This window comes from Erinaceus europaeus, chromosome 9 (genome assembly GCF_950295315.1).
Source record: "Erinaceus europaeus chromosome 9, mEriEur2.1, whole genome shotgun sequence".
Classification (NCBI taxonomy): Eukaryota; Metazoa; Chordata; class Mammalia; order Eulipotyphla; family Erinaceidae; genus Erinaceus; species Erinaceus europaeus.
In genome coordinates this window covers 21052686-21070071 of record NC_080170.1, presented here as the reverse complement: position 1 = coordinate 21070071, position 17386 = coordinate 21052686, and the positions used below count along the sequence as shown (strand labels likewise).

At 48.0% G+C, this 17386-nt stretch overlaps 1 protein-coding gene across 2 annotated transcripts in view; it reads left to right on the top strand.

Moving 5' to 3' along the window:
• PXYLP1 (2-phosphoxylose phosphatase 1) overlaps positions 1–15204 on the top strand; it is a 58159-nt gene extending 42955 nt beyond the window's left edge. Inside the window, exons 3-6 of one of the 2 annotated variants that reach the window (XM_060197489.1) lie at positions 3397–3534; positions 4619–4745; positions 10567–10706; positions 12851–15204. In XM_060197489.1, the coding sequence (XP_060053472.1) occupies positions 3397–3534; positions 4619–4745; positions 10567–10706; positions 12851–13788 (1343 nt within the window). In that variant the 3' untranslated portion in view covers positions 13789–15204. Of the gene's footprint in view, positions 1–3375; positions 3535–4618; positions 4746–10566; positions 10707–12850 lie in introns of both variants that reach the window. The other variant, XM_016191232.2, reaches the window with a different exon arrangement.
• Positions 15205–17386: the final 2182 nt, after the last annotated feature.

Genomic DNA, 17386 nt, shown 5'->3' with positions numbered 1-17386 from the left:
AGACAGAGGGCCCGGGCGGTAGCACACTGGGTTAAGCTTTCATAGTACTTAGTGCAAGGACCCACAGAAGGAACCTGGTTTGAGTCCTGGGCTCCCCACCTGTGTGTGTGTGTGGTCATTTCACAAGCCTTGAAGCAGGTCTGCAGGTGTCTATTTTTCTCTCCCCCTCTCTATCTTCTCCCTCCTCTCTCAATTTCTCTCTGTCCTATCCAACAAAATGAGGGGGAAAATATCCACCAGGAGCAGTGGATTTGTAGTGTAGGCATTTGTAGTGTCCCACTGATAACCCTGTAGACTCCCCCACCCCCCAAAAAGGAAAAACAACACAGAGGCCAACTTAAGACCTGCAGTCACAAAGCATGGGAGTGACAGAGCCGGGTTAAAGGCTGTGGCCACAGCAGGGGTGAGTGAGGAAGACTGCAATGCTACGAAGAGAAGTCCTGGGAGAGGCAGCCCCGGGTGCAGGCTCAGGGGTCTCCACACCTGTAAAACTGCCTCCTCCCTGTGAGTCTGGCCTAAAGGTGCCCTCCCTCTCTCCGCCAGAGAGCAGGCCACGGTCCTGGTGGGTACAGGGCCTGCAGAAGGAGCTGGCAGTGTGGCCTTATCTCAGCGAAAGGCGGAGGAGGCTGGCGGGCTCAGATGTGGAGGAAGCAGCAGATCAGAATCTTTCTGGAGCCGCATTCTCACTCTGCTTAGCACTTCAGCTCTTTGAGCTTTATCTGTGGCTTTCAAACCACTGCCTGCCAGGGCCATGAGGAGGCCAGTTGGGTCCAACGCCCATCAGTCCTGTGGGCAGCTTGATGGAATCCCATGAACCAGGTGACTTTATAAACAATAGGCTTTTCCCCTCTGAGTTCTGGAGATTGGCAAGTCCATGACCAGAGCTCAGGCAGATCTGGTGTCTGATGAGGCCTGCAGCCCACATGGCATCTTTCTCCACATGGTGGAATGGGATGGGAGCTTTCTTCCGTCTAAAATGGCACTGATTTCGGGGGGCGGGTGGTGGCACACTGGGTTAAGCACACATAGTGTGCAGGGGCTGGCAAGGATTCTGGTTCGAGCCCCCAGCTCCTCACCCACAGGGGGGGTCGCCTCACAAGCAGTGAAGCAGACCTGTAGGTGTCTATCTTTCTCTCCCCCTCTCTGTCTTCCCTTTCTCTCTCAATTTCTCTTTGTCCTGTCCAACAACGGCAGCAGCAACAACAACAAGAATAGGGGCGGGGAGATGGCCACCAGGAACAGTGGATTCGTAGTTCAAACCCACTAGCACCGAACCCCAGCAATAACCCTGGAGAAGGAAAAAAAAAAGGCATTGATCTTATTCACAGGGTCCCCACCCTTATGCCCTCTTCACCTCCCAAAGATCCTACCTCCAAATGCCACCACCTGGGCTTAGGGTTTCAGCATGTGAATTTTGGGTGGGTCGGGGGAAGTACAGACACATCTGGACCATAGCAGTTCCCAGGTGGCAGCTCCAGCTGGTCTGAGCCCAGGTGCCTACAGATTAGCCTGAGAGCCAGGACCCTGAGGACACATCAGCAGTTTGGGGCCTCTTCCAGCTCCATAGAAGGAAGTGACTCCTAAGGCCAACAAAAGCCCAGTGTCGAGCTAGCAAAGGATCAAACATGCTGCTCTCTGTGATTCTGACACAGGCACCAAAGAATATGTGCTGTTTATAAAACAAACAAACAAGTGGGGACCAGCAGGTGGCTCAACTAGTAGCAAACACATTACCATCTGCAAGGACTCAGGTTCGAGCCCTGGGAGAGCACTTGCAAGGAGGGAAGCCTCATGAGAGGTGGGACAGTGCTGTGATCAGTTGGTCTCTCTCTTTCTCTTAATTAAATTAAATTAAATTAATTTTTAATTTTTTTTTTTACCAGAGCACTGCTCAGCTCTGGCTTATGGTAGTGTAGGGGACTGAATGTGGGACTTTGGAGCCTCAGGAATGAAAAGTCTCTTTGCATAACCTTTATGCTATCTACCCCCACCATAATTTTATTTTAATTTTTTTTATAGAGATTGAAAAGCATAGAGGCAGTGAGTGTCTAAGAGGCCATAGTGCTGAAATTTCTTTCAGTGTAGTGTGGGCTGGACTAGAGCCTGGATCACATACATGGCAAAGTAGTACATATCCAATTGTGCTATTTAAAGGAGGGAAAAAAGTCCGCAGAAGCAGTGGCATTGTGCAGACACTGAACATCAGCGATAACCCTGGTAGCAAAAAAAAAAAAAAAGTATAGCTGAACATTCTCAGAATGGGTAAGATATCAAATATGTAGATATAGAGTAAATGTTAGCCATACTGAAGATACACACACACACACACACACACACACACACACACACACACACACACACACAGCTAGATAAAACAACATGGACAGTCATAGAAAAATGAAAGACTAGGGCCAGTGGTGGTGTACCTGGTTGAGTGCACATTACAGGCTCCAAGATTGAGCCCTCAGTCCCCACCTGCAGGGGGAAAGCTTTGCTAGTGGTGAAGCAGTGTTGCAGGTGTCTCTCTGTCTCTCTCCCTATCACCCCCTTCCCTCTCAATTTCTGGCCATCTCTACCCAGTAAACAAATAAAGATAAAAAAATGAAAGACTTGACTTGGGAGATGGCACAATATTTATGTAAAAAGGCTTTAGTGCCTAAGGCTCTGAACCTCCCAGGTTCGATCTCCTAAAGCAAAGCTACACAGTGACAAAACTAAACTAAACAAATAAGGAGACTTCTTCCCACCTCATCCCCACCTGTTGCCAGGGAAAAGTGCTGCTAAGTTGGGATGGGATCCCTGCAGACATTATTCTGGGCATTTACAACGCACACCTCCTGTCTCTCCACGGCACACCTCAGCAAAACCTTTGTCTGACACACCTTTGTGATGGGAGCAGATGTCTTTGTAGAAGAGATGCTGGGCTCAGAGGAGACCAGGTAGGAGCCAGTTGCTCAGGGCACATGAAGTAAATGTGTGGGCCCTTTCTCCGGGGAGGTCCATCTGGCGTTGCAGAGTGATTGTGATGTGGACAGAGACAGAGACAGAGGAGACTTGAGAAACAGTTCTTGGGTCCAGGAGGTGGCTTCTTGGTATAAAATACATGCCTTGTACATATGAGACGTCAGGTTTGATCCCCAGCACTGTACAGCATCAAAGAGGGACCAGGAGACGGCTCAGCTGGTAGAGTATGTGCCTTACCAAGCACGAGAGCCCTGGATTTGAACCCTGGCACTACATGGCGGCACTACAGCACCAGGGGAAGCTCCATAGATGGTGGAGCAGTACTGTGATGCCTCTTCTTCTCTCCCTTTTCCTCTCCCTGTGCCTCCTGGGAGGGGGTGCCCTGACCCGCTTTGCTGACCTTCCCTGCAGTCCACCTGATCCCCACTTCAGTGACTAGGAACGGAGGGAGCAGCAAGAGCCGGAAGAGAATCCTGCCTGACCCTGTGACTGAGCCCCCGGTGATGGACCCCGTGTATGAAGCCCTGTTGTATTGCAACACTCCAGGGGTGGCCGAGCACAGCATGGAAGGTTGGTGGGCCAACTCGGGGGTGGGGGGAGAGATTTTCAGGAACCACTTTGAACAGCTTATGGCTCCTGATCCCTCCCAACATGCACCATTATGATGCTTTTATGAGACAGCAGGGCAGTGGATAGAAAGTGGGGGCAGTGAGGAGTGGGGGGGGCTTTAGGGTATCACCCTCAGTGACCCCAGTTCCAGACAGGTGCTCATGGGCTAAGGCTTCCACAGATTGCTCTGCTGGTGACCTGCAGTAAAAGTGTCAGAAATGAGATTTTAAGATGGATTATGCTTTCCCCCCTCCTTTCCTTTTCTTTCTTTTTTTTCCTTCTGTGACCGCATGCCTGCACAATTCCACTGTTCTCTGTGGATCTTTTCTTCTCCTGTCTCCTTTTCCTCCCCCTCTTCTTCCTTCTCCTTCCCCTTTTTCCCCCTTTCCCCTCTTTCTCCTCTTCTCCATTCTCCTCCTCCTCCTTTTTGTTAAAGACAGAGAATTTGTGAGGGAACGATCACACACACACACACACACACACACACGAGAGAGAGAGAGAGAGAGAGAGAGAGAGAGAGACTGACCCCTGCAGCACTGTTGCACAAGTGGTGAGGCATCCCTCCTGCAGGTGGAGTCCTGGGGTTTGAACCTAGCTAGATCCTTGTACATGGTAATGTGTGTGCTCAACCAGTTGCACCACTACACAGCCCAGACTTTTTTTTCTCTCTCCTTCTCTTTAGTCTCAGAGAGACTGAGACTAGAGAGAAGGAGACACAGAAGTACTGCTCCATCATTCATGGTGCATCCCTCTGTCATCATGGTATTCCCATGTGCTAGCTTGGGGGCTTGAACCTGGTAAAGTGTGACGATCTATGCCCTGGGCCCCCCTAATTTTGCTTTTTTGAGTGTGTCACAGAATGGTATTGAGTACATATTTGTGCCTGCTTCTAGAAGTTAGTACTGTATTTCCCTGGTCCTGTCTCTGGGTATCATATGCATGGTCCGTGGGCCCCCAGCATCCCCTGCCCAAGTCTCCTTGTGACTTTAGTTCAGGGCCCCCAACACTGTTTCTCCACTTGGTGACCAGATGTGCTTCCCCCCAGGCCATGCCCCGCATCACTTCAAACTGGTCTCCGTGCACGTGTTCATCCGACATGGGGACAGGTACCCCCTCTACATCATCCCTAAGACCAAGCGCCCAGAAATCGACTGCACCCTGGCAGCCAACAGGTAAATAGCATTTTCCTCCCCTCAAAGTTCTGTCCTAGAATCTGTTCTGAGTGTCCCCACCCCCGTGCTTATTGAAGAATGGCAGGGATGGTTGATCAAATTCTGTCTGCCTGACCTGCAGGACGGACCTCCACCCTGGTGCCATGGGACAGTGACAGGCTGGAGGCCCAGAGAGGTCAGGATGCTCAGGGGAGGCCACACAGCAGATGCATCAAGATTTGAATGAGGCCAGTCAAAGGCCTGCTCTCTCACCTGCTGTTCTCCTGTTGAGAGATGGCCAGGACATTATGGCCACTGGGTGAGGAGCCCTGGGCCATGTCCTGACCTCTCTTAGCATGCATCTTCTGCCAGGAGTCGGGGTGCCGCTATTTTCCCTCAGGGTGCTCCAGTGAGGAGTCCAGGGTGGGTGAACTTCAGAGCTATGGAAACATGAGGAACACCTCACATTTTACCTCAGCTTGACTTTTTCCCAAGTGTAGAGACAGTCTGTCCTTGGTGGAAAGTCCTGCAGATCAAAACAGTTGAACGGAGAGTGGAAACCATGCATACATTATCACGTGTGAGGACCTGGGTTCAAGCCCCTGGTCCCCATATGCAGTGGGAGCAACTTCACAAGTGGTGGAAGGTGCTGGAGGTGTCTTTCTCTCTCCCCCTCTCTCAACCCTCCCTCCCTATTTCTCTCAGTCCTGCCAAATAAAAGGAAAGAGAAATGGCTGCCAGAAGTGGTAGATTTATTGTGCAGGCACCAAGCCCCAGTGATAACCCTGATAACTTAAAAAAATAAAAAAGGCGGGGAGTTGGGCTGTAGCGCAGCGGGTTAAGCGCACATGGCACAAAGCACAAGGACCAGCTTAAGGATCCCGGTTCGAGCCCCTGGCTCCCCACCTGCAGGGGAGTCGCTTCACAAGCGGTGAAGCAGGTTTGCAGGTGTCTTTCTCTCCCCTTCTCTAGCTTCCCCCCCTCTCTCCATTTCTCTCTGTCCTATCCACCAACGATGACAACAATAATAACTGCAACAATAAAACAACAAGGGCAATGAAAGGGAATAAATAAATAAATATTTTTAAAAAAATAAAAATAATAATAAAGGCACAGTAAGCCTGGTAGCATAAAAAAAAAAAAATAGAGACTGTGCTGTCTGATCTGGGGATTTTAGATTTTAGATTAATTCTGTACCTGACGGGCCTCCTCATCATCCAGGATGAGGGGAGAGATCAAACAAATGATTTTACATACAGCAACATGGATGCTGTGAGGCTGTCAGATTTCATCCACGTCTCATTTCCTGCCAGGTTTGGAAGCTCACACCTGAGGCATTTGCATCTTCTCTCCCAAGTCCAGTCTCCAGCCTTCTGTGCTGCCCACCCACCAGGGCCCTCGCCCATGTGTAGCTGGTTCCTCACGCCTTCCAGCCTTACTCCTGCCCTTAGACTGGCTTAACTGGCTCCTGCCACTCCCTTGGGCTCTGCTGAGTGCCACCTCATAGGGGAGGCCTCACCAGGTACACGAAGGACATCCCTGGGGGCACACACTGTCAGCCTTTTGGCAGCTGGCACAGTGCTGCCACCACATGCTGTCTGCAGAGCTGGCCTTAGACTAGCCCAGGGACGGACGAGCCACTGACCCTCTCTGCCGGCCAGACTGAGGGTGACCTCCAAACCTGTAGGGGGGTTCCATACTTTCAGGCACTCCCCCCCCCACACACACACACACACACTAAATCTGACTGTCCTTTCTCCAGCCAGTATGTACGTCCCCACACAGGAACATGTAAGGGGATTGGCTCAGGCCAGGTCAGCGGCTGCTGGAAAGTCCCTGGAATCTGGGGTATTACGTATTTATGTATTCGTATACATATACTATATATGTATGTATGTATGTATGTATACATATATGTATATGTATTCGTGAGAAAAGACTGGGGAGGTAGCATAATTGTTGTGCAGAATGACTACCATCCAGGTTCAAAGACCAGTAAAATCAGAGCCAGAGTTTAGCAGAGCTCTGGAGGGAGGGAGGGAAGGAGGAAGGGAGAGAGAAGATGAAGGAGAAGGATCTCAAGGAGGAGGAGGAGGAAGAGCCAGACCATCACTCTGGTATATACAGCCAAACATTTGATGCCTGTTGCTGGATAACCTTTGTTTGTGTGGACTTGGAATGTGGCAAGTCTCACAGTTTATCTGGAAATCTTATTTCCTAGTTTGCAAATACTTGTTTTTGCCTCAGGGAAAACAACGTACCCCTGTTTTTCTAGAAAGATGTAAGCCTTTGCAGTGATCTTAAGCCACGTCTTGAATGGTGCCCATTATGTCAGGATCAGCATTCCTTACTTGTAGAATGTATTTTCTGAAAAGATGGCTTCTTTTCAGCTCTCTGTTTTTGAGAGATAAGAAATCCCTCTTGGCAGCTGCATTGAAAGCATTGTCACAGTTAATTGGACTCTCAGACAGCGGGGGACCTGTCATTAGAACAATTTGTCTTTGCTTCTTTTCAGGCTGACTTAGTGCAGTTGGGTATTATTCTCTGTCCACTTCTGTTCAGCTGGAAAAGAAAGGTATATACTCTCCTAGACCATGTCATTAATCAGAGAGAAAGGTGTGTTCATTCAGTCATTCTATTATTCAAAGAGATTGTATATGAGTGTCTAGAAAGATCAGTTATATCTTGATTTCCCACACCTACATCATGGCAGAAATACAGCTGTCAGAGCTCACAAATCAGCTGCTTTTCAGCTGTTCATCACCAGCCCACAAGGCATGAGGTAGCGAGGGTGCCAAGTGTACAGCTGGGTGTGGGGTGCCGTGGACAACGTGATTATCTCTGTCTGTTAATGCTTTTCTCCAGGGAAGATTCTGTGAGGGCTGTTGGGTGAGGATCAGGTCGGAATAGTTTTTCTCATAGAAAGTGCTGGAATAGCCAGGGAGGGAGCAAGTGTGCTGAGTGGAGGGAGGATATGGGGAGGGAGGCCGTGGGCCAAGGTGGGGGGGGGGGTCTGTGTGTGGAATACTAGGGGCCCTGGACCTCACTGAGGGAGCTTCATTGTGCTCTGATCCTCCCGGAAACTGGCTATGGAAAAAGACAGTGGCAAGTCTGAGTAGCCTCTTAAGTGGGTCCCTTGTGGAGGAGAAAACAAGTTAGAAGGAGAAGGTTAAAGAGCAGGGAGTCTAGAGGGGAGTCTGGGGCACCCAGACCAAGGCTGCCAGAGATGAGACCTGGGGGCATGGTGGCAGGGTGCATGTGAGGGGTCACCCCAGGACTACCTGCAGGGCTTGGTAAAGGGTGGGGCTGTGGAGGGGAAATGCAGAATGGCCATCAGGGGAGTCCCTATGGAGGACTCTTGGAAGCTGTCTCTTCTAAGCCAAGAATGATGGACATGTCCACAGAGGGCAGGGGTTGGGCTGGCCTGACCACATGGGGTTTTACATAGAACAGCACTGCAATTTGTATTATTGCAAGCACATTTTGTTGATTTACCAGTGGTTTACATTACTATAAAAAGAACTCATACATTACCATGCACAAGCACTTGGGTTCAAGCCCTTGGATCCTACCTGCAAGGGGGAGGGAAGTTTCATGGACAGTGCTGCAGTCTGTCTGTCTCTGTCTCTCTCTCCTTCCCTCCCTTCCTCCCTCCATCAAAAAGAAAAAACGGAAACAAAATTCTGTCAGGAACAGTGGATTCATGTAGGTTCTGAGCCCCAGCTATAATCCAAGTGGCAAAAGAGAAAAACAAGTGGAAATACATTTTCATATCTTGATAAATGTGCAGGCCTCACCACACCCACCACCAAAGTCCCAGTGTCATCAGTGACCCCTCTTCTTGTCCTCCCACCCCTCTCCTTTCCTGAGAAACACTATATTTTTCTGAGTTGAAATTTTTCTTAGCATTCATTTTCTTGTTTTTGCCAGTGTTAGCTTTATTTATACCTCATGTGGGAATAAAATCACCTGGTAGTTGCCTTTCTTTCTTTTTTTAAAAGAATTTATTTATTTCCCCTTTTGTTGCCCTTGTTGTTTTTCATTGTTGTTTTACTTATTATTGTTGTTGTTATTGATGTCATCATCGTTGGATAGGACAGAGAGAAATGGAGAGAGGAGGGGAAGACAGAGAGGGAGAGAAAGACAGACACCTGCAGACCTGCTTCACCACCTGTGAAGCGACTCCCCTGCAGGTGGGGAGTCAAGGGCTGGAACTGGGATCCTTAAGCGGGTCCTTGCGCTTTACGCCATGTGCGGTTAACACGCTGCGCTACCGCCCAATTCCCCCAGTAGTTGCCTTTCTTTTTTTCTTTTTTTTTTTTTATGAATAATGGTGGGTTACAATATTGTAAGATTACATGATATAACACTCACCAACGAGGTTCTGTGTCCCTACCTGCCACCTCCCAAAGATAACAGATAACCAACATAGTTCTCACAAAGTCTTAGCAACAGTTTGGTTTTTTTTTGTTTTGATTTTTTGCAAATTTATATATATATAAGTTCTCTAGATCCCATGCATGAGTGTAACTATCTGGTAGTTGTCTTTCCTCTCTTTACTTATTTTGCTAAGCATAATCACCTCCAGTTCTACCCATTTTGTCCCAAAGGACACAACATAATATTTTTGATTGCAGAGTAGTATTCCATGGAATATACATCTGGTCACTTCTTTAGTCAATCATCTGTTGATGGACATTTTGGCTGCTTCCACTCTTTGGCTATTCTGAACAATTCAGCCATGAATATAGGTGGTGTATCTATGTCGCTTCAAATTGGTGATTATACGTCTTTCGGATAAATGCCTATGAGGTATATTGCTAGGTCATAAGGCAACTCCATTTTTATTTGTCTAAGGACTCTCCATACAGGCTTCCAAAGGGGCTACACTAGTTTTGCATTCCCACCAGCAGTGTGGCAGAGTGCCTTTTCCGCCCCAATCTTGTCAACACCTGTCATTTCCTACTTTGTTGATGTTGGCCATTCTCACAGGTGTGAGATGGAATGTCAGTGTGGTTGCAATCTGCATTTCTCTAACAATAAGTGAAGGGGAGTATTTCTTCATATGTCTATGGACCATGTGTATCTCTTCTTTAGAAAGCTGCCTATTGAGTTCTTTTGCCCACTTTGGGAGTTGTCTTTCATTTCCTGCCTCATTTCACTTAGCATCATTACTTCAAATTCCACTCATGTCATCACAAAGGGCATTAATTCATTTGTGCTATCAGCTGAGTAGTATTTCCTTCACCAGTAATTTTTTAAAGAGTACCTTTAAAATTTGTTGGTTTTTTTTTTTGCTACCAGGGTTACCACTGGGTACCTGCACAATGACTCCACCACTACTGGTGGCCATTTTGTTTGTTTGTTTGTTTGTTTGTTTGTTTTCTTTATTTCTGTTCTGGAGACAGAGACGGAGAAAGAAAAAGGATGGGAGAGACACCTGCAGCACTTCTCTACCACTTGTGAACCCCTCCCATAGATGGGGACCCTGGGCTAAAACCTGGGTACTTATAAAAGCTAACTTGTGCATTTTATGGGGTGTGCCACCACCTGGCCCTGTAACTTTAAAATTCTAATTAAATATTTTTGTCGGGGATGGAACCCCATGCTTCATACATGTGAGGAATGCGCTGCACTACAGAGCCACCTCCCTGGCAGGGAGTAGAGATTTGCTGAGTAGGTATCTGAGGCCTAGTGAGAATGACATTGAAACTTGAAAGTGGGGGAGCCGGGCCCTGTTACCATGAGTCTCCCAATGCTGGAGTGCTTCCTTGGGAAGGTGTGGAGTAAGTTAGGGTGGGCCGGGCCTGCTGCCCACTGACTTTCTGTGTGGTCTCTATAGGAAACCGTATCACCCTAAGCTGGAAGCCTTCATCAGCCACATGTCCAGAGGGCCTGCAGCAGCTTTTGAGAGCCCCTTACAGTCTCTGCCTCTCTATCCTAACCATCCACTGTGTGAGATGGGGGAGCTCACACAGACAGGTAAGTGTGCCTGCCCACCCACCCCCACCTATGTGCCTTTGGCAGACGTGGAACATGCCTTCCTGGGGAGGGTGCTGTGGGCTCAGAGGGCTCAGCAGACTGGTCCCCAAGAAGCCCTGAATCCACCAAGGATCTATTTCAACCATAGGTTTCTAAGAACTAAAGCAATCTTTTGCTATTATGTAAAAGCAGTACCTGTTCATGAAAGAGAAAAAAGCAAGTTAAGCAAAAGAAAGAAAAACATAAAGCATCCATTATTCTAGTAGGGGAATTAGTCTTCTCTCTTTCTTTGATCTTTGGATAGAGACAGAAATTGAGAGGGGAGGGAGAGAGAGAAGGAGAGAGGGAGAGACCTGCAGCATTGCTTCATCACTTGTGAAGCTTCCCCTTTGCAGGTGGGGACTGAGGGCTTGAATCGGGTCCTTGTGGATGTAGCATGTGCACTCAATCAGGCGCACCACTGCCTTGCCCCACTTCCTGGGTTTCTCCACATGCACTAACAGTAGCATCTCACCGAATGCACGGCTTCCTGACTCATGGTCACAGAGCATATTTTGTCTGGCCTGGACAACAAACACTCATCTGCAGTATCATCTCTGACAGCCATGTGCCAGTCCCCTTTGGATGAGCTATCCCTTATGTGACAATCTCAGATACTTCCAGCAACAACTCACTCAGTTGTGAATGATACAGGCTTCAGGGAGACATGCAGATAGCAAAGCCTAAGAGCGCTGGGGTTCCTTTGCTCATGTATGTGCCTCAGAGTCCCCAGTCTTCTGTATGCAGCCAGGTCACTGTCAGGGCACAGCCACAGAGTTGGCTGTGAAGCCACCTTCATTGGAAAGAGAAGGCATTAATGGTTGCCCAAGAGGTCCAGTTTCCTGCTTCTCCAGCCTGAACGCTCAAAGTATCTTGATCAGGTAGTCAGGTATGAAAGTCATTTTGCATAACCACCATGCCATCTCCTTGGCCCACTTTTTGTTCCTCTAATGTAGAACCTTTTTTGGTGGGGTTATGGGGATTGAACTCAGAGCCTACCTCAGATATGCAATCATGTGCTTCACTGCCGAGCTGCACACACAGCCTTTGATGGCCTATATGGACTGGTTTATGTTCCATACTACAAAAGCTAAAAATGTGTCTAGTGAAAGAATAAGAAAGAAGAGTTGCAACCTGGCTGGTGGTACAAGTTGAGACAGCACTGGATTGAACTCCCAAGCATGCAGATCCTGAATTTAGACCTTGGCATGTGCCAGAGTGATGCTCTGGCTTTCATTCTCTCTCCTCACTCTCATTAATAAATCTTTAAAGAGAAAATAGTAAAAGAATGGAGGGCAGGCAGTGGTGCACCTAATTGAGCACACGTTACTCTGTGCAAGAACCAAGGTTCAAGTCCCGTCACCACCTGCAGGGGGAAAGCTTCCCAAGTAGTGAAGCAGTGCTTTGTCTGTGACTTTGTCTCTCCCACTCTCTCTTTTTTAAATTTAATTTATTTATGAAATAGAAAATATTGACAAAGCCATAGGATAAGAAGGATAAAATTCCACACATTTCCTACCATCAGAGTTCCATATCCCATCCCTCCACTAGAAGCTCTCCTATTCTTTATCTCTCTGAGAGCATGGACCCAGGGTCATTATGGGTTACAGAAGGTGGAAGGTCTGGCTTCTGTAATTGCTTCTCTGCTGAACATGGGTGTTGGCAGGTCGATCTATACTCTCAGCCTGTTTTTATCTTTCCCTAGTGGGGCAGGTCTCCGGAGAGATGGGGCTCCAGGGTACACTGGTGAGGTTGTCTGCCCAGGGTACTCAGGTTGGCGTCATGGTAGCATCTGCAGCTTGGTGTCAGAGTATCTCTCCTACTCTTATCTTCCCCTCCCTCTATTTCTGCCCGTTTCTAGCCAATAAATAAAATATTTTTAAAAAAATGTTCAAGGACCTGGGTTCAAGCCCCTAATTTCCACCTGCAGGGGGAAAGCTTTGCAAGTGTTGAAGCAGTGCTGCAGGTGTCTATTTCCCCCTTCCCTTTGATTTCTGCCTGTCTCTATCAAATAAATAAATGAAAATAAAAGAAGGATCGCACACCCCTAGCGCCTGGTTTCCCTTTTCCCCTCTGGTGCAAAGCCGCCGTCGCTGTTGTTGCAGGGGTCGTGCAGCACCTGCAGAACGGCCAGCAGCTGAGAGACATCTACCTGAAGAAGCACAAGCTCCTGCCCGGCGACTGGGCCCCGGAGCAGCTGTACCTGGAGAGCACGGGGAAGAGCCGGACGCTGCAGAGCGGGCTGGCCCTGCTTTACGGCTTTCTCCCGGACTTCGACTGGAGGAAAATCTACTTCCGGCACCAGCCCAGTGCCCTCTTTTGCTCGGGGAGCTGCTACTGCCCTGCCCGGAACCTGTACCTGGAGAAGGAGCAGCGCCGCCAGTACCTTCTGCGCCTGCGCAATGGTGAGCTGGACCAGACCTACGGGGACATGGCGCGCATCGTGGACGTGCCCACCAAGCAGCTGCGCGCCGCCAACCCCATCGACTCCATGCTCTGCCACTTGTGCCACAACGTCAGCTTCCCCTGCACCCGGAACGGTTGCCTGGGCATGGAGCACTTCAAAGTGATCAAGACGCACCAGCTGGAGGACGAGAGAGACCGGCAGGAGAAGAAGCTGTACCTGGGCTACTCCCTGCTGGGTGCCCACCCCATCCTCAACCAGACGGTAGCTCGGATGCAGCAGGCGGCGGAGGGTAGACACGTCCAGGCCTTTGCCCTCTACTCGGCGCATGATGTCACCCTGTCGCCCCTCCTCAGTGCCTTGGGCCTCACAGAAGCCCGCTTCCCCAGGTTCGCAGCCAGGCTGGTCTTTGAGCTCTGGCGAGACCTGGAGAAGCCTAGCGAGCATGCGGTGCGGGTTCTGTACAATGGCGTGGATGTCACCTTCCACACCTCCTTCTGCCATGACCACCACAAGCGATCCCTCAAACCCATGTGCCCCCTGGATAACTTGGTGCACTTTGTCAAGAGGGACATGTTTGCGGCCCTGGGTAGCAACAGTGCTAATTATCATGAGGCATGTCACAGGGAAGGGTTCTAGAAAGGTGGCACTTAGGGTTATGCAGGGAAAAGATCCACTTCCTTTCGTCCTTATATCCTCTGCAAAGGGTCCAAGGTGAATGAGTTTAAAGACTAGATGCCGCCTTCCAGGAGTCTCTTGGATGCTCTGGGCTGAACAGTAAGGACACTGTTGTGTATGATTTGGTACAGGAGTTACTAGTGAGTTACTGGGTACGTGGCAGCCAGCTCACAGAGAATGGAAGGTACTTTAACACAGTCAGGCATAATGTTGGATGCCAGAATGCTGTCTCCATTCCCAAAGTTGTCAGTCCACATGTGTGTTCATTTCACCTGCTGAGGTGAAGTGGAATACAAAATGGGACCATCAGGAACCATTACAGAACCATCAGACCTCAGCTCAAACATGCTCCCTGCTGTATGTCCCTGTTCAGTGAGACTTTCCCTGAAGTGATTTCTCTAAGGTAGTAGTTAGCAAACACTGTCTAGGGGAAAAGGCCAGACAGTAAATATTGACCAAAATATGAGACTTTGCAGACAAACTGGCCACATACAGCCTCTGTTACAACTATTTCACGCAGTTCTTTTCTGACATGAAAGCAACCACTGCCAGTATGTAAACAATGGCTGTGGCGGACTTCACGGCATTTGGCTGTTGTTTGCTGAACCCTGATCCGAAAACCTGATCCGAAACCTTTCATTCTAATTGCACTTTCAGCACTTTGAGAACCAGCTGAATACCAAGAATTATTCAGTGGTGCCTCCAGAAACTTCTGCTAGAAACACAGAATCTGGTCTGTCTCTGCCATGATAGCAAAACTTTAGGGGGAACATAAGCGTTGACTGAGAATGAATCTTAGAAAAAGTATTAGAAAAAAAAAATGAACTAGAAGGACACTTGCTGTTCATAATGATTGAGGTACTAAGATCATTTTTTAAAATGTTTTCAGTATTTGTCCATGGTAGTCTCTTTGCTGTCAATTTTTGTATTCCATTTAGTATTTTTATAGTCTGGAAAAATATTTTCTAAGACCATAAGATGTGCTGTTATTCTTCTGTCAGAGTCGATGTGCTGTGCCCATCTGGTACTTAGAAAGATCCAGAAGAAGTTTGGCACTTTCTTCCAACAAAAGTAATTATGGCTCATTCCCTGTGACAAGTCTTAAACCATTTCATTCATTTCAAATGGTAAATTACAATAAATTTTTAAATAAGTCTAGGGAAAACTTTGTTACTAGAGAACTGAATAATCTTTATAAGGTGTTTTATACGTTAGAAGCAATTACAATTCACTCTGTGACTTCTGAACTCCTGGTGCTAGTCCCATGAGAAGAAGTGTAAGGTACACGTGTGATTGCAGCCTGTTCTCTTTGTTTTTGTCCAGTGTTGCACTTGAATACTTCCATTTCTATCAATAAATCTTTGAAGAATTCTTGTACATGCAACTAGTGATGTGTACCTGTAAGTCACCCAAGTCCTTCTTAAGTGTGAGCCATCTTAAGATCCCATCTGAACTGTTTCTTTTCTTGCTCAAGATAGATGATTAGAGGCCAGGTGATGATGCACCTGGTAGAGCACACCAATTACATGCATGCATGAGGACCTGGGTTCAAGCCCCTCGTTCCCATCTGTATCAGGGAAACTTCTCTAGGATCAGTGATGGCTGTGCTGCAGGTATGTCTCTATGTCTGTCTGGCTCCCTCTCTCTCCTCCCCCATTTTATTCCCCCTCCCCCTCCACCCACTTCCTTCTCAGTTTGTCTCTCTCATTCTCTCTCACCCCTCATTTTATTCCCCCTCCTCCTCCACACACTTCTTTCTCAGTTTCTCTCTCTCTCTCTCTCTCCATCCCTCCCTTCCTCCCTTCCCTTCCTCTCTCTCCTTGCCTCCAGCATTATTGCTGGGGCTTGGTGCCGGTGTTACAAATCCATAGCTCCTGGCAGCCTTTTTTTTTTTTAATTGGATAGGACAGAGAGAAATTGAGGGAGGAGGGGGAGATAGAGAGGGAGAAAGAAAGATAAATACCTGGGGAGTTGGGCGGTAGCGCAGCGGGTTAAGCGCAGGTGTTAAGTGCAACGACCGGCATAAGGATCCGGTTCGAGCCCCCAGCTCCGCACCTGCAGGCAGTGAAGCAGGTCTGCAGGTGTCTTTCCCTCCCCTTCTCTGTCTTCCCCTCCTCTCTCCATTTCTCTCTGTCCTATCTAACAATGACGACATCAGTAACAACAACAATAAGGGCAACAAAAGGGAAAATAAATAAAATTACAAGAAAAAAAAAGACTTCCGGCCAGACTTCCCTGGATTGAAGACCCCACCAATGTGTCCTGGAGCTCAGCTTCCCCAGAGACCCACCCTACTAGGGAAAGAGAGAGGCAGACTGGGAGTATGGACCGACCAGTCAACGCCCATGTTCAGCGGGGAAGCAATTACAGAAGCCAGACCTTCTACCTTCTGCAACCCACAATGACCCTGGGTCCATGCTCCCAGAGGGATAGAGAATGGGAAAGCTATCGGGGGAGGGGGTGGGATATGGAGATTGGGCGGTGGGAATTGTGTGGGGTTGTACCCCTCCTACCCTATGGTTTTGTTAATTAATCCTTTCTTAAATTAAAAAAAAAAAAAAAAAAAGAAACGTCATTCACAAATCCAAGGGAATTCCTCTAGTCTCACATCTCTTCATGAGGCATTCCCTGCCTAACCAGTTTAATGGTGAATATCATGTATAGAAATTTCTCAAAATCACTGGGTGGAATTCAGTTTATAAGAGTTTGTTTGTGGAAGTCAGGCGGTAGCACAGTAGGTTAAGGGCAGAAAAAAAAAAAAAAAAAAGAAAGATAAACACCTGAAGACCTGCTTCACTGCTTGTGAAGCTTCCCCTGTAGGTGGCAAGCTAGGGGCTACAACCCAGATCCTTGCTCAGGTCCTTGTGCTTAGTACCATAAGCATTTAACAGGGTGTGCCACTGCCTGCCCCCTCCCCCTCAGTTTATCTCTGTCTCTAAAAAAAAGCCACCACAAGTGGTGAGTTTTCATGCAGACACTGAGCATTAGCAGTAATACTGTTGACAAAAGATACTAATGAGAGAACAGCATGTCTGTGGTATATGTGGTGCTGGGAACTGAACATGGGATCTCCAGTCCTGCACTCTACCTGCTGTGCCACCTTCACTGAATGCTTTCATCTTTTAAACATTTTTATTTATTATTAGACAGAGACAAAGATAAATTGAGAGGTGAAGGGGAGATAGAGAGTGAAAGAGACAGACATCTGCTTCACTGCTCTTTAAGTTTCCCCCCTGCAGGTGGGGACCAGGGGCTTGAACCTGGATGCTTGTGCACTGTATTGTGTGCTCTTGACCAGATGTGCCACCATCTAGCCTCCTAAACTCTTTCTTTAATTGCTAAAAATCTTGCTTTGGCTTTTGAGTATTAAATCCAAGTCAAGTATTGAGTTTTGGCCTCTCCAATAGTTTGAACTATTGATAGAACTGCTAGAGTAAATTTTAAAAAATTGTTTAATCATTATACATCTTGGGGGCCAGTGGTGGTGCACCTGGTTGAGAACACATGTTATAATGTGCAAGAACCCAGGTTTGAGCCCCAAGTCTCACCTACAGGGGGA